Source organism: Phalacrocorax aristotelis, chromosome Z, assembly GCF_949628215.1.
Source record: "Phalacrocorax aristotelis chromosome Z, bGulAri2.1, whole genome shotgun sequence".
Taxonomy (NCBI): domain Eukaryota; kingdom Metazoa; phylum Chordata; class Aves; order Suliformes; family Phalacrocoracidae; genus Phalacrocorax; species Phalacrocorax aristotelis.
In genome coordinates, this window is record NC_134311.1 from 57,278,727 (window position 1) to 57,302,722 (window position 23,996).

General features: G+C 40.1%; 1 protein-coding gene across 9 annotated transcripts; it reads right to left on the bottom strand.

Annotated features, from left to right (window-relative positions):
- Positions 1 to 856: 856 nt before the first annotated feature.
- Positions 857 to 23,696, bottom strand: CDK7 (cyclin dependent kinase 7). 9 transcript variants are annotated; one of them, XM_075079992.1, is made up of 13 exons: positions 23,473 to 23,683; positions 23,036 to 23,095; positions 21,756 to 21,789; positions 21,119 to 21,182; positions 19,826 to 19,893; positions 18,120 to 18,188; positions 16,393 to 16,503; positions 15,056 to 15,174; positions 13,893 to 13,992; positions 11,752 to 11,838; positions 8,618 to 8,767; positions 6,914 to 7,061; positions 857 to 3,189 (listed from the first exon to the last, which is right to left on the bottom strand). In XM_075079992.1, exons 3-13 carry the CDS (start codon positions 21,756 to 21,758, stop codon positions 3,179 to 3,181), a joined length of 930 nt encoding a protein of 309 aa, XP_074936093.1. In that variant the 5' UTR covers positions 21,759 to 21,789; positions 23,036 to 23,095; positions 23,473 to 23,683; the 3' UTR covers positions 857 to 3,178. The 9 variants fall into 9 exon arrangements, with proteins under 9 accessions (XP_074936093.1, XP_074936091.1, XP_074936090.1 ...); XM_075079990.1 differs by having other exon boundaries at positions 857 to 3,192; positions 23,473 to 23,639; XM_075079989.1 differs by having other exon boundaries at positions 857 to 3,743; positions 23,473 to 23,636.
- Positions 23,697 to 23,996: the final 300 nt, after the last annotated feature.

Here is a 23,996-nt window from a genome sequence, read left to right on the forward strand (position 1 = left end):
ACTGCAGCCATGCATGCCTTTTCCCCAGCCTCTCATACTGCTGCGTATCAGCAACATGTATGTCAAAACACGGCCTGCCAAAAAGTGTTCAAAGCACTCAGTTTAGCTCTTCAAGAGGTTTCTCTATCTCAGCCTGACAAGCCACACCCAGACCTATCCTTATGTTATCCCGTGATTTTTACCACAGCCGTATGGAGAGACTACCTTACCTCAAATTTGATGTAGCCGAGTATGAAATACAAAGGGGGAACAGAGGGATTCAAAGACAAGCAGGCCTAACTATAGCCTTTTTTGTAACAATCGCTTCCTTCTCTTGGAGAAGCAAATGAGTATTAGAAGGACATGGGTGAAACCTACTCTGTAAAGGAATCATTACATCAGAGCACATGGAGGATAAACATTTGTACACCAGAAGAAATGGCTGAGTAGGAGTTAAGTGAGCAGTGTGCATGCATTAAGTTAAGAGAACAAGAACAGTCACAAAAGCCAAGAACACAGGTAAAAGCAAAGAACTGGCAGTGCTGCCTGGAGTGCTGACAGCATGAAGGCCACACCATGAACAAGGGCATGCCACATACGCAGAGCAACAACTGTATGTTACAAATCAATCTGACTCTGAGCCTTCTTTGTCAAAACAAAAAGGCTGCAGGGATCATGCAGCATTGACACCAATCAAGAACCAGGAAGTCAAGATGAGGATGTGATAGCTAGCAGTCCTTGTTCTCCATGCCACCACAAGTAATCCTGGTATCTGTGAGAAAGTTAAATCAGTTTTGTTTAAAAGTGAGAGCACCTTCCCTTCTGTACTGTGTGCTCATACAATGAGTTTTGCTACATTTATCATGGCAACCAAGTAGAAGAAAAAAAAGTTTTAATTCAATTATATAAACAATATCAGTACAATGCATAGAAGTTACTCAAATTCCATTAAGTCTGTAAGTAAAAGCCATCAAGTTTGCACAGAAGAGTACTAACCTTTCAGGTAGAAACAGCAGTAACTCATGATAAAATGGTGGTAAGGGCAGAAGACCCAAGAGAGAAGGCATTTAGGTTATACTCCAGCTTGCACATGTGTGTAACTTAGACCTTTGCACAAGTACGCACACTGCAGGCTCAAAACAAACCATCCTTGATTGTTACGGTTCTGAACAGAAGCCAAGTAGATTTCAGCAGCTGTATATTCAATGAGTTGGTGTGATAAAGGACAGACTGTCAAAGCTGAACTATGATATAAAGCCTACAAGGTAACCAAGTCACAAACAGTATTTAGATAACTAACTGTATATGATTGCATATTAAATTATATTCACTAGGAGTCCAATATTTTCCTTCCAGAATTCTAACCTAAGTCACAGAAGTTAAATCAAACTATCCAAAAGCCTGAGATTAGAAAAAAAATAGTGCCAATCCTTTTTCTAATATTATCTTACTCTGTGATGCACATACACTTTAGCTATGCACATCACCACCGTTAAGAGCAAGGTAATTTTAGTCCCTCAGACAGGGAGCTTCATTCATGAACTCAGCTGAAAACAAGACTTACTGTACACCCTAACAGTATAGAACAGGCCCTGACCATACATGCAGTACCCAGTATGCTGAATGAGTCACGGGGTGGGAGCTGGAAGGGAACAGCTCCTGAACTTATATCAAATAGTAATTTTTGAGCATCTGCTGCAGTAAACACGACTCGAAGCATACAAGACAGTTGCCTTGGTCACAAAACACGCTATCTCTTCAACCCCACTCTTACAGAGCACAGTAACCATTCTCTATACATTCAAACACTGACTGCTCATCTAACTCAATACCTACTCTACAACTTTTGCCAGTAGGAGCTTAGAGGATTGCTACTTAGAATCATAGAATGGTTTGGGCTGGAAGGTACCTTCAAAATCATCTAGTTCCAACCCCACTGCCATAGGCAGGGACATCTTCCACTAGACCAGGTTGCTCAAAGCCCCATCCAGTCTGGGAGCAGGCACCCACAACTTGTCTGGGCAACCTGTTCTAGTGCCTCACTGCCCTCATAATGAAGAACTTCTTCCTTCTATCAAACCTAAATCTACCCTCTTTCAGTTGTTCTACTGGACAATGTTTCCTTCAGGGAAGGGTATCACCTAGGCACATGCAGCATTTGACAAGAAAGGAATGGCGTTACTCTCAAAGCAGAGCTGACAAAATACTTAGAATTGTCACTGCCATGCAAACTTTATTTATTATACCCAATAGTTAGAATAGTCACTGAAAAATGAAATATCTGTTCTAGGGGCTGAAGGTTTCTAGGCTTTGAAGTCCAGTAAGAATGCTGCCATAGACAAGTTCAATCAGAACAGTTTACAGTACTCCTAATTCTCTCTTCCCTATGCATATTAACATTTTTGTACATGTGCCTGTGAGAAATAGGACTGCAGTTCTCTTAATCCCCCAGCCTACGTTCAGGATGACATTGATTACACAGACAATAAAAACTCCTGTAACTAATGTTCTTTAATACACATTTTTGCTACACTCTCAATTAGATTTTAGCAGGAAATTTAAATTTAATTTTCAACTGCCAACAACCAATACAGAACATAGCAGGGTACAGGGAGACTGTTCTCCCTTACAAGGCCAGCATACTTCACATTGGCTCAAGGTAGGAGTAAAATGAAGTAACACAGGAGCAAGAAGACAGTTGCTGTTCCTCCACAAACCTCAAAGTCTTCTGCAAATACATTTGCCACATACTTTAGAAAACAGAATGCTGAAAAGCAGTTCACAGGTGGGAAAATGACAATGGCTCACCAGGTATGCCTGAGATCCACTGCACAATAGGGGGGACATGCAGTTAAACTACATCAACAGCACCTACTCGCTTGTTTCTCTCCACTGCAGAAGTTTGGTTACCCAGCAGCCACTCTGCAATACAGCCATGCTGGAAATCAGGCAACAGAGCTGAGCCTGTATCTGCACTATGAATTGTTCAACAGCCACAGGTTGACAGGAGGGCTGCTATAGTTTTCCCAGCTGGATCTCCCTCCGTTACTGCAATCTTGAGGCTGTGAAGGAAACAGTATTTATATGCTCTCAGGTAACTTCTCCTGGAAGACTGGGGGCTTTTTGCAGACTCCAACACTTCACATGCAATCTGTGCATCATGTTGTTTTCAATATAGTGGATGTGTCCTTGGAAAGTCTTAATGCATGACTGCTGAGAGAGCACATGCAAACTCATTTGTTAATACATTAGCATATTAACTGGAACAAAAAAAGCATCCTGCCCTTCCCTTATAATGATACATTTTCTCCAACATCTATGACAAAGCTGGCAGACAATCACATGTACATGTAAGCTCCCGGTGAGAAGGATGTTATTTGTAGTCTTCCTCCTTAGGGCATGCATCTATACAGGATAGCACATGATTAAGCATAAAGGACCCACAAAATTAGTCTGTGTAAACCTGTAGCCAGCAAGCAATTTGACAGTTACTACCTCAAAGCATGAGTCAAAGTAACGAGACAGCAAACCAGAGAAAGGAATTTGCTTGTTCTGCTTAGAAATGCCTTTATTCAAGAAAAGGAAAGTTAATCAAACCTCTGTTTCAGTAAGGAAATATTAAATTCACATTTTACATCTGAAGATATTACAAAATAACCATCCAGTGACTATACAGCGTTTTTTCAATGGTTGGGACTCGGGCCATTTTCACTCATTTTCATCCACCATCCACAGCAATCAAAAAACCAACTTTTTTGGTAATCCTGAAAAGTGTAAATCACATTGTTACCAGCGTAAAGGGGTCCAGCCCCCTCCTCAAGGCTTTTAGTATTCGTTTAATACCATTCTTGAGATACATCTACTCTGATATGTTCAACACTGTTTGCTGCAGCAGCAGTACATCATGACTTTTTCCAATGAATCTATGAAAGAGTGCTAGAATCAAAGCTCACTTGAATCTTTACGAGTATTCCAAATGAGTCCCAAATTCTGTAATTACGTGTTAGTTGCATTTGAGATACATGCAAGTATTTCTCTTTGTTGGTCTAAAAAGCTAGGCAGTTCATCTACTTTTAAACCTAAGAAAGGCAAGCTATTCTAAGGCTTAATCCTGCCCCACCACACACACTCTCTTAATGATTTTTCTTATGTGCTGTCACTACCCATCAATACGCCATCTGCAGGAAGTAATAGCCCTTTCAGTCTCTGCCTCATTCTTTGATCGTGTCTTTGTTTAGTATCAGCTGTAGAGATGATGAGGGCAGCAGTACTTTTCAGATTCTATTCCAGATCTTGTCATTTCTTCATGTGCTACTTATTTACAATGTAGGTAGAATCAACCACAGCTGCCTTCTGGGATGGATATGAAGCTTAATATGAAAGGATCCCACTGTTTTTGCCTGTCCTATAGGCAGAGGTCTCCTCTAAAATACACTGACATTGAATCACACCCATGAACTTTAGATGAATGCCCAAACAATAAAAATTCTTAATCTTAGATATTCACTTTTTTTTTCCAAGCCAATGTAGAATAGTCCTGAAATTAGATAGATTCCTTATACTGTGTTAACTCAGGAAAATGTTTAACACTGTATCTTTTATACTCTATTGTGCAAATCTGTGGCTCTGTAGAAATGCAGATTAATAGGGCTAGAAATTAGTGTCCTGGGGAAGGAATGCTGTTTTTGAGTAAGTGTTTGCCAGAGTGAAGAAGACTGATAATGATGTCATTGCAGCATCAGTGTCTCCACATAGCTCACTGATCAGAAATTAGTGGTAGCAATAGCTAGAAATAAGATATGCTTAATACTTTTCACAGGCAGTCCTCCATCTGGTGATATTTTAACCCGACAATAAAGAGGCTGTTTTTTGAGAAGTACAGCTGCTGCACATTTAAGTTTGCCGAACTCGCCCCACAGGCTACAGGGTTTTGTTCTTGTGGAGAAGCAGCCCTTACGGGATTGGCATAAATCCTCCTGGCAGTCAGCCCCTGGTGTCAATGTTTTATGACAGGGTACCCATCATTAACACTCTGTACATTCTGCTAAATTCCAGAGTGCTACCTCAAAAGGGCTAAGGGAAAGAGAATGTACTGTGCAGGATGCAAGCACAGGCCAGCCTAAGAATTTCAGGGGATGCAACTTGTTTTTCTTTGAAATTTCTTTTGCACATTTCCGCTCTCAAGAGCCATAAACACATGCCATGCTTAAAATTTTATTTAAACAAAGACTGTAGGATTGTTCTTCCAAACCAATATTCAGATTTTAATTTTAGATGATAATGCCATGTAAGGATGTCAAATGAAATCAGGGTACCAGATTGGCTAGCTCTAACATTGGCTCTCTCCTGTAATGTTTGTTGGCACTAGAGGATCTGTTTTTGAGACCCTCTGGTTCAGTCAGCCCAGCTAAGGCAGTAACAGAACATAAGGGAAAACCCACATCTGAAAATGCATTATGTTTCCATTCCTACTTAGTGGAAGTGACACTGCTTTTTATACTGATACTCAAAAGTCTCAAAAAGTAATGCTGACTTCCTAAATGCCTTTTCCAGCCAATCTCAAACCTCCTGGCATTTAACACACAAGTCTGATTTCCTCTTGCTGAAGATGACACTTTTGGAAAGATGTTAAAACAATTAGTGTTCTCACTTCATACAGTTCTGGAAACTGCTCATTGTCAAATACAAAGGTTTCAAATAGTTAAGTCATAGAACTCAAGAAAGCATTTCTTCCTCTTTCCTGTCCTTCAGTTAACAGGCATTTGTTAGGGCATGTACTCCAAAACACTAATCACAGACCCTCAAATGGTCCTTGCAAAAGGAGTTAAAAGCTTCAGTTACCTACAGTATGGTAACTTGACAAGTTCCCACATGTTAGTTGACGCAGGGTACTGGGGTCAGCAAAGAGCATGCAAATAGTCAATTGATTAAATTTTTCTTTGAGATTAGAATCTTAAACTAGTGAGCTAATGCATTTTGCTTTTAATTTGATACAGACTAAGAAACAACAAGTCGAAGTGTCTAAAAGGTAAGTTAAACTCTAATAACGTAGCTATCACTCTGAATTCAAGAGGAAATGCACTTTCACGGAAGCATCTTCATTCCAAAAAGATATCACTCTTGTATCAAAACAGAGTCTCATACTGGCAATAACAAAAAGCTGATGCTAAGGTGACAGCTTCTATCTAGCATATTCTAGCTCTTAGAAATATCAACTCCAAGTTTAAGAAACAATATTTGCCTCTCTACTACAAGGTCTGAGTAATTTAAGTGTTAGATACAGGTCTTGAGTCCTTAGAGCTTTTCTTGCCATCAAGATACAAAGTGCATGCTTGCTACTGTTTGGGGAAGACTGAGGCCCCATATAGGAGCAAACGTTAGGGAATAGGCTTGCCTTTTAAAAGGGTCACAGAAATGCACTTTATGTTCCTTACCTAGAGCACTCTTAACAGTTAATTTGCTTAGTCTAAGGCAGAGAGAGCAAAAATCTCTGTTCTGAATGCAATTCACATTCTCAGGTCTGTCATTTGAAAGAATAACATGCTGTTTTATTCTCTCTCACACCCCAGTTTTTTTGAAGTAATGTACAGTTATTTCCACCTCAGTAAGATGTCTCCAAAAAAGGGCATCACAACAGCCTATAATTTACTGGGTAGTACCACGCTCCATTACAAAAATTATTGGAATCGGGTATTTCTTCTAACAAATAGATTTCTAGGCATCAGAAAACAGCCTTTTTTTTGTACCAACTCTGTTAGAACTAAGTCATTCTCACCCTAAGGCATTTATCCTAAAACATAAATCATTAAAGGGCTTCAGCTGGTGCCCAGGGATTTAGTCCGTTCAGAGTTTTTGTTCTGAAACACCAGAAGTATCACATTCTTTCTTAGCATGTAGCTCCTATTTTAAAACAGCTGAAACATTAAAAGGTTACCTTGATCTATTCCTTCTGTTCTTCTCCTTTTTAAATTTAAGAGTGCATTGCGTTGCTCTTTTACAGCTTCTGCAGGGCAGTTGGGTCTTGGTAGCTGATTTCCTGGAGTGGGTCCTGGTCGGTTACTGAAATATTTCTGTTTCAATGCCTGAATGATAATGGAAGAAAAATACCCAAGTAATTAGCATAAAGTGTCAGAATACCATCTATAAAGAGGTTATAATGAAATAAAGCATTTGCAACTGGGACTCCAAAATGACTCAGACAATATATTAGAAGGTGACCTTTGGGCAAATTAAGATTTTGTGTTCTCAATGACTACCCACAGCGCTGTGATTTGTAAGCCAAGAGAGAATTGTGTACTGTTATTTTTAACTAGTACTCGGACATCCTAACAAAACTGTAGACTACATTGAAGGAGATCTTGTGCAAACATCCAGTTTCTAGCTCTGAAGAGATTACATTCTGAACAGACAGATGAGAAAAGGGGATAAAGAACAACATAGGAACAAAGAAAGACTTAAAGAATATATCCAAAGTCTTGATCAGATCCAGGACCTAGAACACAGCTTTTTTCCTAGCTTTTAAGACAGGTCTTTCCCCATGATTTCTTTAACTGTACTGTTTCTACACTGTAAAGTATGAGAAAAACAGTTTGAATTAGAGCAGAAGACAAACACAAATGAATGAGGTTAATTTCATGTAGTGGAATTACATACACTATTTTCAATTTTAGGAATTCCACAGCTTCCGTGAACTGTGGTTGAGGAAAAGAGGCTAAGCAAGCTGTCTCTCAGGTAATCATTAGTCTTGCTATTGTCAATTACACCGTATTCAATATCAGCTATAAATCAAGCCAATACAGTAAGCTCAAATTCTTTCCTGCCTTAATCTGTGACATTGTCAATAAAAATGCTAGACTAGAAAAATCATATATATTCAATATTCAAGTCACCATCATACAATATGACCTGTAAAACAACTTAATACATACAAACTAGTAGAGAGGTGTCCCAAGCATAGCAGAACTAATTATTTGGGAACTTACTGAAAGTTCTTAAAGACGGTGACCAAAAAACCTGAATGTGCTCTGAAAAAGCCTTCTAGTAAAAATATACATAACATGCACTAGTCCCCTGGATTTGTCTAACAAGCAATGAGGGAGTCCCGGTCTTAATGGCACAACTCTCATTTCTTTTGCATGCTTCCCCCACAGTGTAAGGTGACAGAAATACAGTTTTGAAAACTGCCAACTGCTGTATCTTCTTCACAGCAGAAATCAGTATTCTTAACTAGAACATTCTGCAAGGTTTTCAAATCAAAAAAAGTTTAAAATAAATTGAAAAGGAGACTGGATGAAGTAAAGATGAAAACCTTTCAAACCCAGGGAATACAATATGCTATGTTATGACTTAAATTTCAAGCTTTATGGTGACTGAATTTTGAATGTCAGATATGATGACTATCTGAAGGCATCTTTCAGTTGTCTACCTTTGCTCTACATTGGGAATGAAGATGATCAGTTAGCATTATTCATGCCTTTCAGAGCTTCCTCTATAAAACACTGGAAATATGTTTCTAGTATTTCATACACCGAGCTGTATGACATTTAATTCCAAACCTGGCTTACTGGCCTCAAAGCATATTTATCTGATATTAACAGTAGGTTAACTAACATTAGGACATAATGCAAGTGTACTATACCTGAGTAGCCGTAATCCTAGCGCAAGGATTAAATGTGAATAAGCCTTGCAGAAGATTGAGCAAATCATCACCAGCTGCACTGAAGATATGTTGAAGTGGCATTCCAGGGAAAGACTTAAATGTGACGTAATCTGGAAGAGTCGTCATCCCCTATAAAACACAAAAACGGAATATATGTTTTTCAAGTTAGAAGTTGTTCAGCTTTTCACAGGAAGGGAACTTCATATGGCTATCTTTCAGCAGAAGCAAATTATCTTTCAAAACACCTTGCTAATACTTGGGTCATTAAAATAAAACAAATGTAGAAATAGTAGGTCATAAAGACTTTTTTTTAGTAAGTGTTACAGTTGTCACACTTTCCCTTTCCAAGTGATCTGTCCTTCCCTTGCTGTAGTAGTGACCAGTCCAAAAAGGAGAAACTGCTAACAAAGAAAGGAAGTATGAGAGAATTTTAGAGTACGTGCAGACACATGAAGTAGGATGTTTTCCTTTTACAAACTGACATGGTGGAAGAGAGAAAATTCACAGAAGAGCCAGCCTGCATTTTCTCCAGATTAATAATACACTGTCCTCCTCCTCAAAGTTAGCTGACCACTATGTGCATTTTGAGATATTTTTGAAATGCACAACTGAAATTTTTTACCTGGGAGTGGGTGGAGGGAAGGAAAACAAGCCAAGCAGTTAAACAGCAGATGAATTGTGTACTTTCTTCTCTTGTAGGTATGAAATCAATCCCATTGTATTCAAATTCTATCAGAAATATGATCTTGCAACAGACAATTATCCAAATGTAGTATTTTAATAGTATTTTAAGTCTCTAGTCATCACACTTCAGTAAGTTTATCCAAACAAAGAAAGATATTAACACTGAAGTGAAAAATGTGCTCAGTCAGTTATCTTGAAAGTAAAGATTTCAATTCTTGAAACACATGGGTTCGCAACTTAATTTGGGAAATGCATCATCACTGTCATGCTAGCGAATCAGTTAGCTGCCCCTTTCCCCACCTATATGTTAACCCTTCTTCTCCAAAAAAAAGCAAAAATATCAGTGCAAAAGTCTTTGTGCGTTTCATTTAGAATCCTGGAGCAATGCCTGAATTGTGTGGGGCTAGTAATGCCTTATATGATATTTCTCCATGTGGCTACAGCTCCACCTGGTGATGGTGTACCATAGCATTCAAGCTCCATTCACACAAAGGAAAAGCATCATGGAGAGGGAGAAGAGGTGGGATGCGATGACTGGTTAACAAGTCCAGACAGTGCTTCCAGAAGTCAGCCACGAAAGAGGATGATCTGATCAGGGAAATTTAGACCCCCTGTGCCTATCAGCTGGTCCAAGTTGCCTGCCCAAAGAAGCCATGCCCCGCTTCCTGTCAGCCTGTCTGATAACAATGGTTATGTAGGTCATTGTGTGCCCTGACATTAAGTTTAGCCAGTATTAGTGAATTATGTTATTTATGGTCATCTTGACCCAGATAATAATGCCACTGATTCATACTTGTTACTGCACCATTATTCTCAGATAAACTGTTTATCCCTAAAGCTATTGGTATGGCGTCTGTTACCATATCCTGAACGTGTAACTTGGCTGGACCACCTGTTTTAAGACATGGGATATGGTACACAGCATTGTTACCTGCCCCAGCCTTGTAGTGGGTGCCCTAATTGGTTCTTTTGCCCCACCCATAGACACCAGATTCTCTGATAAAGGGAAGCACCTGTTCCCTTTTCCCTAGCTACTTTAATTAGAAAAAAATCAAAGACAATAAAATGAAGGGGAAGTTACTCTGCCTATTCCTCTGCTCACTGTCTCAGAAATACCGAGCACCATGGTACCAGAGACCAAACAAATCCTGGAAAGCAGTTGGCAGGAATCCCTTTTAGGATGTCCTCCCACCATTAGGGGGATATGGAACATCCTACTTCTTTACCTAGTTGTTATCCTTATTTTGAGTGGCTTCTAACTTGTTTTAGTTGTCATATTAAAGATTTGTATTGGCTCTTGGCCCACACTGTTCTGATAGTTTCCTGGCACACCACAACCTTACCAACTGTCTAGTCTCAATTTAACCCTTCATCACTCAATGACCAGACTCCTCTCCACACCTGACACTCCCAGTGAGGTGCATAGTGTCAACATTGCTCTTGGCCATATGCTGCCATGGCAAGGCTACCACCCTTTCCCCCACACAGTCAAATAAGCAAGGGGTGAAAACATGGGGCTAGTATTGCCTTATACAGTTTCTCTTTTATACAGTGACCACACATCTTATACAGCTATAGCTCCATTTGGTGATTGTGTACTACTTAAGGTAGCATCTGAGCACCACTCACACAAAGGAAAACTGGCACAGAAGGAGAGCAAAGGTGGGATGTGATAACTGTTAGCAAGTCCAGAGAGTGCTTCCACAACTCAACTACAAAAGAGGACAGTCAGGAAATTCAGGGCTCCCCTTGTCTGTCAGCTGGCCCAAGTTGCTCATCAGAAGTTATGCCCCGCTTCCTGTCAGTCTGCCTCATGGCAGAATGACATGGTTAGGTAGGGGATTGTGTGCCCTGACACTAAGTACGGCCTGGTATTACTGAATTACTGAATTTACTGTCATGTGAAAGATGACTGCACTAATAATTTGTATTTGTTACAATACCATTACTCTGAGATAAACTGTTTATCCCTAAAGCTGTTGGTCTGGTGTTTCTTACTGTATCCCAGAACTTACCCAGGACAACTTAAGTCCCTACAAAATGTTCCTACTTCTGAAAGTGATTAAAGCCTTTCAGGTTAAAGCAGACTAATTAATCAAGCGTCTCAAAACCATTAAGCAACAATAATTTCACACCAATAGCCATGGGAAATGGTGGATACACACAGAAAGGAAACCAAGAAGTTTCATTACTGTTCCTTAATGCTAACAACACTGCAATACTGACCAGGTATTTGCCAAGAGAAACAGTAAGCAAATCTCAGCTGCTTATCCTCTGCTTTGTGAGATCAGCACAAAAGCCTTCTGATATCTCTTTCAGTTTCCTGAAAATTTACTCAAGTATTCTGGTATACCCTTTAATTTAACTACAAAAGCTAAAATAAGAGAGTATCAAGTAGAACTGAAAGTTTGTTAAACAAAAGGACTCACAGGCCACTGTTCTTCTGTTGGAGTGCCCAGTGTTTCAAATATCCTTGTCAGCTGGTCAAGATCAGAGTCTCCAGGCAAAAAAGGAACCTGGAAGAAGGCAACAGCAGTTGATTGAATTAACTTCTAAACTTCAATTCTAGAGAGGAGCTTTGAGCTATCCCTCATAATTGCAAGGTAAAACATCCTTGTATACCAGCTGCCCACAAAGAGGTACACTGAATATTCGAATCTTTCTCATGATACCCAAATAGAGCCTCAAGGTTTCTTGCAACCCAGGCTTGATATCACCAACTTGATAGAGAGCTAAACATAAGATTAAACGAACACCACATTAATGTAAAAATAACTAAACACAGGCAAGGAAAGTTATTACATCTCAGTTGACAGTTTGAAGTCAGCTGGTCACAGTGATCTTTCCATCACAGAATGATTTGTGTTGGAAGGGACCTTAAAGATCGTCTAGTTCAAACCCCCCTGCCACAGGTAGGGACACCTTCCACCAGACCCAGTTGCTCAGAGCCCCACCCAACCTGGCCTTGAACACTTCCACAGAGGGGACATCCACACCTTCTCTGCGCAACCTGTTCCAGTGCCTCGCCACCCTCATCTGCTCACCACCCATCATCTGCTCCCTGAAGTTACGTTTTACATATATTCAAAACATTTAAAGTGAATAGTAACTGGATTACACAAGCAGTAGTTAGACTGATGGAACAAGATCATAGCAGGAGGGAGAGCAGTGATCCACTAGCATAGAAACTGCCTGAACAGTGTCACTTCCCATTTAAACTGAGCAGAAGACAGAAAAGGGGATATTTGTCCATTTCAACTTATAACTTGTGCATCAGGCACACAATGCAATAAAAAAGGGACTTTGTGACCAAAGCAAAGTTATGAAAAATTTGAGGCAGTATTTAACTAGGTAGGACAGAAAGACCATAATGAACATCCCTACTAGGCAGTGTACTAGATTTTGGTGTCACAAAAGCCCCTTGAACATAAACTACTTTTGTAATGCTCCCAGAAGTTGCATTGTCCCTCAACTCAGTACACATAGGAAGAAAAAGGACAGGTAAATTTAAAACCGTCACAGTGATAGACCTGAACCATAACACATTTTCTGCTTTACAAGAAACCAAAGAATTAATAGAATTCAACAATTTTGTATTTGCTTTCTGACTTTCCTTAAGTTTATCCAACTTTAGCAGATCTAATGCATATTTATGTACACATCACTAGCACTACTTAAACAGTCACTGTACATTTCCATTTCTAAACTGCCAACCAAGTTGTACCAGCACGCCTGTTTGTGTGATAATACAAGGCAAAAGATTTCTTTCAAGGCCTCTTCAGACTGACCAGTTCTGCAGTCTGGTTTGTGGCATGGCCACATGAATGTTTAAAGTATGGTGCAAAAACCAGGCAGATGCCACTTACTCATGGAAGATGAATTATATACTGCAGGCTGCTTTATGCTTTCAGCTGTGTCTGTGCCCCTGCCCTCCACTCCCCACACCACACTTTCACATTTTCTCCAAAGAGCTGTGTAATAAATGGTCTACTTCAGTAAAATATACTTAAAGACCATTACACCTGTGTACCATACTCAGGAATGGCATAGGATTAGCCTAATGTTAACCTTCAGCTTTGTGCCAGTATTGTCAACTAACCACAGCTTAGAAAAACATCAGTCTTCTGCTCATTACAAATAAACCCACAGTTAAGGTACTGGTGATAGTTATTCACAGTTATGGAGAAACAACCTATAAGGGACAGAGTATGCATATATCTATGATGTCACATTTCTAGAAGGATAGCAAATGAAAACTCATAAAAGGCTATGTGAAAGGATAATTCAGAGGACTGCAGGACCTTCCCCAAGACTGAGAGTTCGTTGCAGCTTTTTTACTCAGCTGTTTTTAAAGACTTCTAATGATTGCAATGCTTATGGCACCTCAGTCTATTCCAAAACTTCATTTTCCTTAAAGTTGGCAAACTTCTGGAAGCTTCCCCGCCCCCCTTCCTTTCCTAAATAGCCCAACTGCCTTTGCCTGGTGCTGTTAGCATGAGCAAGAAAGCCCACATAGAAAGTTGTATTTGCTCTTCAGTGCATTACAAAACACTTACATTTGAAGACTTACCCTAAGGAGCAATTCAGCTAAAATACAACCAACAGCCCACATATCAACACCAACACCATACATTCTAGCACCAAATAATAGCTCTGGGGCTCGGTACCATCTGAAAAGAAAACACATTTTGGGAAAAATCACCTCACTTTGCTCATATCAAATGCTTTCTGTTGTTGCAATTCAAGAACTGCAACAAGGATACTGCTCCTGCCTATATATTTTTCAGACACTGAAGAGCTGTAGTCTACCCTGTGAAGTATTTTGTTTAAGGAAGGCTGAAGAAAATCGTGCATTCCTCACCATGGAGTCACATATAACCACAAGTTAACTACAGTTTCAACTGAGTTGATTAACAAGCAACAGAACTGCAGATGTAGGAAGGAAAAAAGGTGTTTAACAGGCAGGTTTGCATGTTACAAACCAAAATTTTCTTTTAGCTTCATGTTGAAGAAATGACAAAGGCAGAATTCCTTCCAGCTTCCAAAAGTCTCTATACCGATAGACCTAAGTATAGTGACTAGTTTTATGCAAAATGAACCTTGACAGCAGTTGTTTAAAACAGCTACTTCCACTGCCTAAAAACAATCAAGTTTAAGCAATGACCTGATACATGCTGCATTTGCAACTACTGTAGCATTTCTGCGTTTTGAATAAATATGTTAAAACAAACCAGCTTTGCCTAAATAGTTTTAGCACTACGTAAGACAAAAGGAAATATTTTGTGTATTTTGCAGTCCTGCTTTTTAAAGCATACCTTAAATAAGCATGCCATAAATAACATTAATAAATATTTTAATTGGTGCAAGTTTTTGTCTCATAATAGGTAATGTGACTAGCTACAAAAAAAGATTCTAGGTCTTATGGTTAACAGAAATTAACAGCTGTCTTGCTCTGAAAGTCAGGTTTATAGGCAGGTACATAAAATTTCCATGCGTTTCAAAAGAGTATCGTACCCCAGAACAACGCCCGAGGATGCATATTCTCGCAGCTCTTACAGAGACTTTCTAAACAATGCTTTCTTGTGTTTTCTTCATGAGACTCCTGCCATTACAGCCATATCACATGATCTAGATGTCAAACTTTGAACATGTTGATTTGACATGACATATTTCAAGAGACACTGTGAAACAGCTACACAATCACTATGTAAGAAACAAAATAGAATGCCTTACCTTGTTACTACCTGGTGTGTGTAAACTCTGTTTGGGCTTCCGAAAGATTTTGCCAGGCCAAAATCAGCCAATTTTAAAACGCCATTTTCATCTAACAACAAATTATTTGGTTTAAGATCCTGTCAGTACAGAAAGCAAAGAATTAATTTTGTCAGTGTTGATAAAAACAGACATGTAATGAACCTCCTGGCAGCTGTGCCGTAACAGTATTCTAAAGTGCAGGCTTTTGATTCTATTTTTAGACTACATTGTGAAGAAACAAACAAAAAAAACCTGCAGGAAATTAAATATTTAATCATACATGGAAGTCATAATGAAACACACCCATTTTAATATTATATTTAAGCTGCAGAGTTTTTTGAAAAAAGAAGCCTCTTGATAGGTTTTAGCTTTGATGTAGTAACAGCAGTTTTGTCTTAACTGCACAGTTGCCAAATGAATAATAAGACAACTGTTAAAATGTTTCAAGTAACTGCAGAAATCATGGAAGTGACATAGTTTAATACAGTAACAGTGTGTTGAGGGTTGATCTCTGGCCAGCAGCATAGCACCCATGCAGCCATTTGCTCGCTCCGTTCTCCTCCCACCCACCTCCCCCAGCAGGACAGGGGAGAGAACAAGAGCAAAAGTAAGCAAGCTCTGGGAGCAGTGTAAAGGTAGTTTATCAGGTGAAAGAGAGATAGAGGAAGAACCCCAGACAAACAAGGAATGCAGTGGAAATCGTTCACCATTTTCCACTCCACAAGCAGACCGATACCCAGACAGTGTCTAAGCAACAGCTGCCTTGGAAGCCAGAAGACCCCCTTCTTCCTCTACCTAGTTTTTTCATTGCTGTCTATGATGTTATATAGCATGCAACATCCCTCTGGCCAACTTGGGTGAGCTGTGTTCCCTCCCAGCTTCTTGCCCACCCCCAGCCTCCTTGCTGGGACTGGGGCAGAGTAGGAAAGAGAAAACTGTGACAGTGCCCAAGCACAGTTCAGCAACAACCAAAACACCGCTGTGTTACCAAAAGTCTTTTAGGCACAAATGCAAAACAGGGCACCGTATTGGCTGTTGTGAAAAAACTTCAATCTGCCCCAGCCAGACCCAGCTCAACATACTAATCAAAGTCACATGTAACTTGAGACACTTCTATACAAAACATCTAAATGATAACCACATCAGTAATTCTTGTCATGTCTGGTACTGCTATTCTCTCCAAAACAGCTAGCATGAATGCTTATGGACTAAGAAGGTCTGAATTTCAAAACTATCTTCATTAGACTTTAGACTCAAATTCTATCAAATGTGACTTTTGTTACATCATAAAGGCTGTCAGCTTATTACGTGCTTACCCTGTGCAGAATCCAGTGCTGATGTAAGTATTCTAATCCTTGAAGTGTCATCAGCATATATGCCTTGATGTGAGACTGTGTCAACACAATACTAGTATCCTTTATAATAACCTGTAAAGCATTGCATTGATAGTAAAGCTTACCAAGCAAGATTAACTTACAGTCTTTCAGCTAAAAAGTTATTTCATCCTTTAAGACAAAGTTTGAACTGGCAGTCACATATTCTCTACCATTCTCACCCTTCTTCCCAAAAAAAAGGTCTATTCTGGAGATTAGAAATTGAAATGGGGAGTCCAGATAGCCTACACAAACCTTGCATAACCAGCAAATTAGAAAATGGGTAGAACACACAAATTTATTATTTTATCTCAGTTCTAGGTTGATACCCAAACTTAAAAGACAAAGACACACACAGAAAAATGGTAAACGTGTCAGTAAACGTGAAATTATGTTCCCACTTATTCCTTCTTTCTCTGTGCAACCTAAGCATCTAATCTTTGTAAATGCAACGGTTTCCTCTTCTATTTTCAGCGAGACCAGGAAGTATGGCCACTTTACTATATTCTAACAAATATACTTATGGTTTCTACATTCTTTGATTTTTAACATTAAAATTCTATGTAAACATCCTGTTTGAAAGTATTTTCTGCACTACTCCCAAAACTTGTTTGTTAATATTACTGTCCAGTTCAGTTTTAGCCTTTCCTAAGCTTTAAGGTGTTTGAGACTTACAAAATAGCTGTCTAAGAGTACACAAAATTTCATGTAAGCAGCACATGCCCAATCACAACAGATGCCAAGTGGTGGCCTGAGTGATACCACAATACAGTTAAATGCTCTGCATACCACAGCATTATGTCATACAAGAGTATTTTGTTCCTCTGTGTATGCTGTATCTTCTACAGCTCTAAATGTTGCTTAGTTACTAAGTAAACAGAATGAATTCGTCCAGAAAGTCTACTCATTACTCCAACTTCTATTAGCAAAAATCTGATCTAACCTTTTCAGTCTGGCATTCATCTAGTTTTCAGCAAGCCTGTCCATGTTTTCTTTTAATATTTTAAATGCTAGCCCAAGTTCTTAACAGCATATGTGTAATGAGGTAGCTTAATCACATTAATTTCAGTCCAGAGTAGGTATAACGTGTGCATATACAGACTGGACACAAATCGCTGTCTAGGACAGTCTTCTAAAATGAAGACTCTTACAGCAAAATATCTCATACAAAGACTTCCACAAAGACAAACCGACTTAAGGTCTTGGAGAATAAAATATCTCTAAGATGCTGATTTCCCAGTACCTACCATTGTTACATTTAAAAGAATGGTTCAGGTCATGTGATTTTTAGTACCAGCTCATCACTTGATATACTTTAATATCACACTTACTTGAACATGTGTGATGGTATTATGCTTAGCAATTACACTCTGATATGTTGACCTATGACTGGGCTTCTATGCTCTGACTGGAGTCCCAAAAAACTAACATAGTATAGATAATCTGTTTCTTGGAGATCATGGTGACAAGTGTTGAAAAGTAAAGGCATTATCAGCTGAGAACTCACAAGAACTGTCAAATTATTCAAACCGCTTTTAAGGCATGATCTCAATCAACTGAGATAATGAAAGTCACCTTTCAAACACGGGCAAATGTAAGCATGTTAAAGTAGTATTTTCAAAAACCATTTGAAGATACTAAAATAAAAGATCTGAAAAAAATCATCTTACCTCTAGATCCGTTTCCATAAAGTCAAACACCAAACTAATATTAGACTTGTGTCCAAATGCATCTATTAGCTGTAAAACAAAATACATTATGATTAAGCATACTCTCATACTTCTTGTTTTCTAAAATTCTGCACCATTGTAGTCTGCATGCAGATTTTTAGCTTGCTGAACCGGTTAAAGTTTTTTTGACTTGCAATACAAAAATTCTTACTCAGTTGAGCTTCTTAACTCAGTCTCAAAAAAAATATTCCCATTAAGTATGGTAATAACATTTTACACAATCACACCTCCTTCCTGGAGTTAGGAATGAAAAAAGAGAAAAAATTAACATTACCATGTTAGCTACAACAGATAATCTAATGCCCGCCTTGCTCTCTCCCCAGACTTTGCTGTTCTACCAAACTCCTACCTTTTCTTGAGATCAGACTAGATTTTCCCGTGGATTCAACTTTGTATCTGCTTCCTGTAAGCATGCAATATTCAGAAATTCTAAGAGTTAGGCTAATTAACTACCTTTCAAAGATATTCTTAGGCGTGTATTCATCTTCATAACATGCTTTCTAGGATAAATAACTCTTTGGAGACCATCCAAACAGCCCTTTCTTAGAATGAAGGTGTATAATGACAGAATCTGTTTTTAATATAACACAAACGCGATGCTGAGTAAGATCATCCAGCCTGGTATTCTGCCCTCAAGATCAGAAAGGTAGGCTCTCCATGGTGTGGCTAAGCCCTTAGAGTCTCAGTATGACCACCATGTGAATTAGCCAATTGCAACAGCTGTTTGCATAGTTCATAACAGCAGTGAGTGTGCTCACGCTCCTCCTCTGCAGAAACCATGGTAACAGGATATACTATGCAGGTGAGCCTACAGGCTTGGCCACTTTTTGTAATTCATGCTCCTTACACTTCCAACAACTACAACAGTTTTAGCAGGACTGCTAAGAGGGGTACAAACTTGTCTATTGACTTTAGGACCTACTTATGGACCTGCTGACCATGAATTTGTCTAATTCCTTTTTGAACTGCTGATGCTATCTGAGAAATTCACTACATACTGTGTCAAGTAGTAAAATTTCTAACCCCCACGCCTCCCAACACAAGTATGTTTTAAACACATCTCTTATTTCTGATACCGTGGGGTTTTGCAAACATCAGTTCAGCATGCACTTTACCTACCACCTCAGTTTTGCAGACCTCCCCATTCCCAGCCTTTTCCTCTCCAGATTGAGGAATCCCAGACCTTTTCATAAAGATGATGTTCCATCCCTCTGCCATTCTAGTTGTCTTTCTCTGCACATTCTCTAACTTTGAAAGCTAAAGCAACCACTTTGAAAGTAAGTTCACAATCCAGAAGAGAACCGTATTTCCACTCTGAAAAACTTGAACAGCACAGCGCTCATCTGCAAGTCTATCAGAGACATGCAACATCAGGTGACCTAAATTTCCACAATTCTCCCCACCATTAATACCCACATAGCCCCAGGCTAAAAAGTAAGAGGATTTCAAAGGAAACTATCTTGTCCTTGTTATTGAAATAGGTGTTTTGCCATAAAAATTGCTTTACTGCACGTTTTGGGCTGGGAAAAAAAGCTCAAATAAAATTAAGTAGCATCTCCCTGAACCAACTAATTTTAAATTACAGTTTGAACCTGTACCAAAAGTATTTGAGGACTGATTCTAGAAGTAGCATTCATTTGACTTACGCCAATAATATTTCGATGGCTTAGCTCCTGTAACAATTTTATCTCTCTGAGGGCTGTTCTGTTGATTCCTACATTAAAAAAAAAAAAAAGGATGAGAGAACACAAAACTAAAAACTTTGGGCTAAGCTCCAAAGAAACCTCTCATTCTATTACACACTGATGATTTACTACTACAAACTATTTTCTCACCACTCAACAACTTGTTCAATGACAAGTACATTGCCATAGATTAGATGGCTGCAGGATAAAAGTGGACATCACTTCCTTCCACAGCAAATAAATTCTACACGACAATAGTGAGATTTAGATTATGAAGCAACATGTCCCCTTGTGGCAAAAAGGGAAAGTTCTAGCAAAAGCCTAGAAAAAAGGCACCTTTTCCACTGTTTTGTAAGCTTTGGATTTATTTCAAAGAAAAGTTACACCCTGCCAATATTAGTTCTTCAATGTGTCTCACTTCCAGGGGGAGGCACACTGACAAACCTCATGAATATCTCTTTTCTTTTTGACACAGCATTGTTTAAAAAGGCAAGGCACATATGTTTTTCTATATTCATGCTGTGGCACAAAAGGTACAGTAGCCAAAACATGCTCACCCTTGCTTGAATCCTTTACTAGCCAGATTTTAGAGGGAAAAATGGGGAGTGGGGAAAGAGGTGGGGAACGGTGCACTTCAGCAGTTACAGACTGCACTGCATCAAACCACCATTCCTGTAGGGTTACAATATATCCTTCAAAAATGCTGGTATGTGTGGCTCGTATGAAAACTGACTGGCAAGCAAATGCTCCTGTGGTATGTTGTACAGGAAGTTTCAGTTATGCATGAGCTGAAAAAGTGTTTCTTAAAACCTGTGATATGATTCAACACGTAAGAATCTAGCAAAGTTTTGGGCAAAGCTATGTGCATTACTTTACACTCTCGCTTTGCCTATTTTAATTACCTATTTTAGAATTGTCAAAGTTGACAAAAGTTGACAATGGCTGCTTTTGGGTGGGCAAAGCATTAGATTAAAAACAAAAGTATGCCAGGTTATCATATAACATAGGGAAAACAGACATGATAATTATTTTTAATAGCATCTTTAAACTACAGCTAGACAGTGTATAGATCAAAAGTAATGTCTGTCCTTAGAGGATGTTAGTCCACCAGGGGCCAGGTGGATCATGACTCTCAGGAGGTCAGCGCAACTGTGAGACTCTGGGATGAGTGCTCAATTTCTCTTTAAAAAAATCTTCCTTTAGAACAGAACTATAAAGTTGAGAGTGAAGATTCTTCACTGGAAAGCTGCTAACCTGATACAGGATCCCTGAAGGATGGCAGCCTACACACATACAAAATCCTACTGCACCACATAGGCTGTAAGAGAAGACCAGGATTATTGAGTTTTTACTTGCAATATCCATGCCTAAAGGCACATGGCTGGTCAAAGCACATGATCGGAAGACACTGCTCTATAGGCCTTATTTCTCAACATAAAACAAACGCACGCAGAGACAAGAGTTTTAATAACTTGTCTTTATCAACTTTTGTCTCAGCATAAATCACAAAAATAGAAAAAAGGCAACATCTGAAAACAGAGATCACCTGTCTCAAATATTTAAGGCACAGAGGTGCATCAGTACAATGGGGTATTGTAAATTCAATGCTGTAAAGATTATTATTATAATATGCTATATTCATGTTTGCATTCCACTTAAATTGAGAAGCTAAGCAGTTATATACTCTTATTTAGACATATACTATGCATGCAAATATCTCTGCTGCTTTTTTCTGTCCCTGCAGTTTGGGAATCAATCCTCCAAGCCTTACACTGAGAGTCGAGCTCACTTTTCTCAGCCAAGTTATAGTGTGGGAAATTAATGTACCCATTTACAAAAACAAAGCAAACAAAGCACAGCTTCTGCAGCATGAATGTGTTTTAAAACTCACCATCTTTAGCTTCTGATCTATGTCCCAGTTTAATCTGAAAAGAAATGTTTCATATTATAAGAGGTTAAGCCATCTGCCCTAACAGTAGGAGATACGTTCTTTAGTATTACTCTTCTAAGACAGAATGAGTTTTAGTACCACAAAGCGCTCTACCAGCTAGGGTTGGTTTTTTTTTAAATTTTTCTTTCCTTAAAAAAGTAATTGTCTCTAAAGCATTAGTTTTTATAAAAGCTTAAAAATAGTCATGATGGTGCTGAGAACAGATGTAATGCAAACTACCAGCATAAAATGCTTTGTAACCACAAAGCTTTATTATACCACTAAAGAGCTTCTCCAAAGGGAGAAATGAAGACAAAGTAACTGACAGTTGTCTTAGAACAATTCTAGTAAAATTAGCGTACTCAGTAAACTTGGGCTGGCTTAAAGTCCTTCTATCTCAATCACCTACTGCCCTGAAATTTTCAAGTCCAGACTCCACCACTGATATTTGCAGATGATAACAGTTAAGAAAATATTCTGAAAAAAAAACAAGAATGCTTTTCACAAAAGCTGCTACTAGTAGCAACCATACAGAAAAGTATTAAAATGCTAAAAAGGATTACTGTATCAAACTACTTATTACTGATATGGTTCAACTTGCGTTGTAAAGCAGGCTCTTCAAGTAGCCAAAGCACAGTAACATGCATTTTTCACCCCTCACAAAGCACAGCTAATCACCTATCTCTAACACAAAAGATTCCTGTCATCTCTTCAGGTAGTATAAAATGAAACTCTTTATGACAACACAGACATTTTCAACATTCATATTCAAACAGATAAGTTGCAGATCTAAGATCACTTTTGCCGAGTTTTGTCAGAAAACTACCATAAATTTTAAAGAATTTAATTGGGAGTAACATTCCTGGACTGAAGGAAATCAGGCACAGCAGGAGGAAGGATTAAGGGAAAAAAAGCCACTATAAAGGACTAATGAAGTCTAAAGTTTGGAAATGTGTGTATGGGTTTTTAAAAACAAACCTAACAAATAACTGAAATTTCGAGTTACAGACCACATAAACCTTCAGAAACTCAGAAATGTAGTAAGACTGAAGCTAAATTTTTTTGTGTAGCGACAGGCATTAAAGACAGGTTAACTAGATAGTAACAAAACACTCTAGAAAAAAAAAATAAATTCTCCCGTTACCCATCAAATACGCTAAAAAAAAAAAAAAGACATTATTATGCCGGTCAAGAGCAACCAGACACTTGATCACACACTGGTAAAGCACTCTGACACCCACCTTTTTAATCGCCACGATCCGGTTGGTGTTCTTATCCCGTGCTTTGTACACAGTAGCGAACTACGGAGAAAGCGACGGCGTGACTGGAGGGGCAGAGCCGCCGCAGGGCCCGCGGGCCAAGCCGCCGCCTCGGGGCCTCCCCTCCGGAGGGGGCCACGAAGGCCTGCCGCCGCAGCCTGGTGGGGTCGACCCACCTCCCCTCCCGCGGAAACCCCCGCCTCCCAGCAGCGGGGCCCCCCAGGGCGGGACAGGACGGGGCCAGGCCAGGCCCGGCCGCGGGCAGCCCCGGGCTCCCCTCCGCCGCTCGCAAGAGGGCTCTCACCGGGGCCGCCGGGCCTGCCCTCGCAGAGCGGACAGCCACGGCCACATCCCCCCCAGTGAGGACCCTCCCACTTGGCCGGCCGGGGCTCCTTCCGCGCCCCGCAACGGCCACTCACCTGCCCCTCCCCTAGAAAGTCGAGCTTCTCGTAGCGCTTGGCACGCGCCCGCGCATCCATCACCGCCGGCAGGGGGTGGGAAACACGGGGACACGGGCCTGGTGGGGAACGACCGACGCCGGCCGCGGAGCTTTAATGCCGCCAGCGCCGCGCCCCCCGCCTCTTCCGGCCCGTGAGCCGGCCCGCCCCTGGCAACGGCCGGCGTCGCCGCGCCCCCTCGTCCCGCCCCCCCGGCGCTGAGACCACGCGAGAGCCGCCGCAGGGCCCCGCCCCCACGAGGCGGTGGGAGCCTCCCTCTCGCTTCAGCACCGGCGGCCGCGACCGGCGCCTCCCCTCCCACTGACATGGCGGAGGCTACAGCTGACGCCGCTACGCTGCCATTTTATTAAAGACGAAGCCTTCAGATGAGGTGTACTGCCGACTCCTGGCTGTACCGGCCCCCAAGGGCCGCCTGCGGAAACGGCTAATGCTTTAAATTACCGCCCAGCTGTTGTGTCCCAGCTTCCGCACCCTTACTCGGGGCG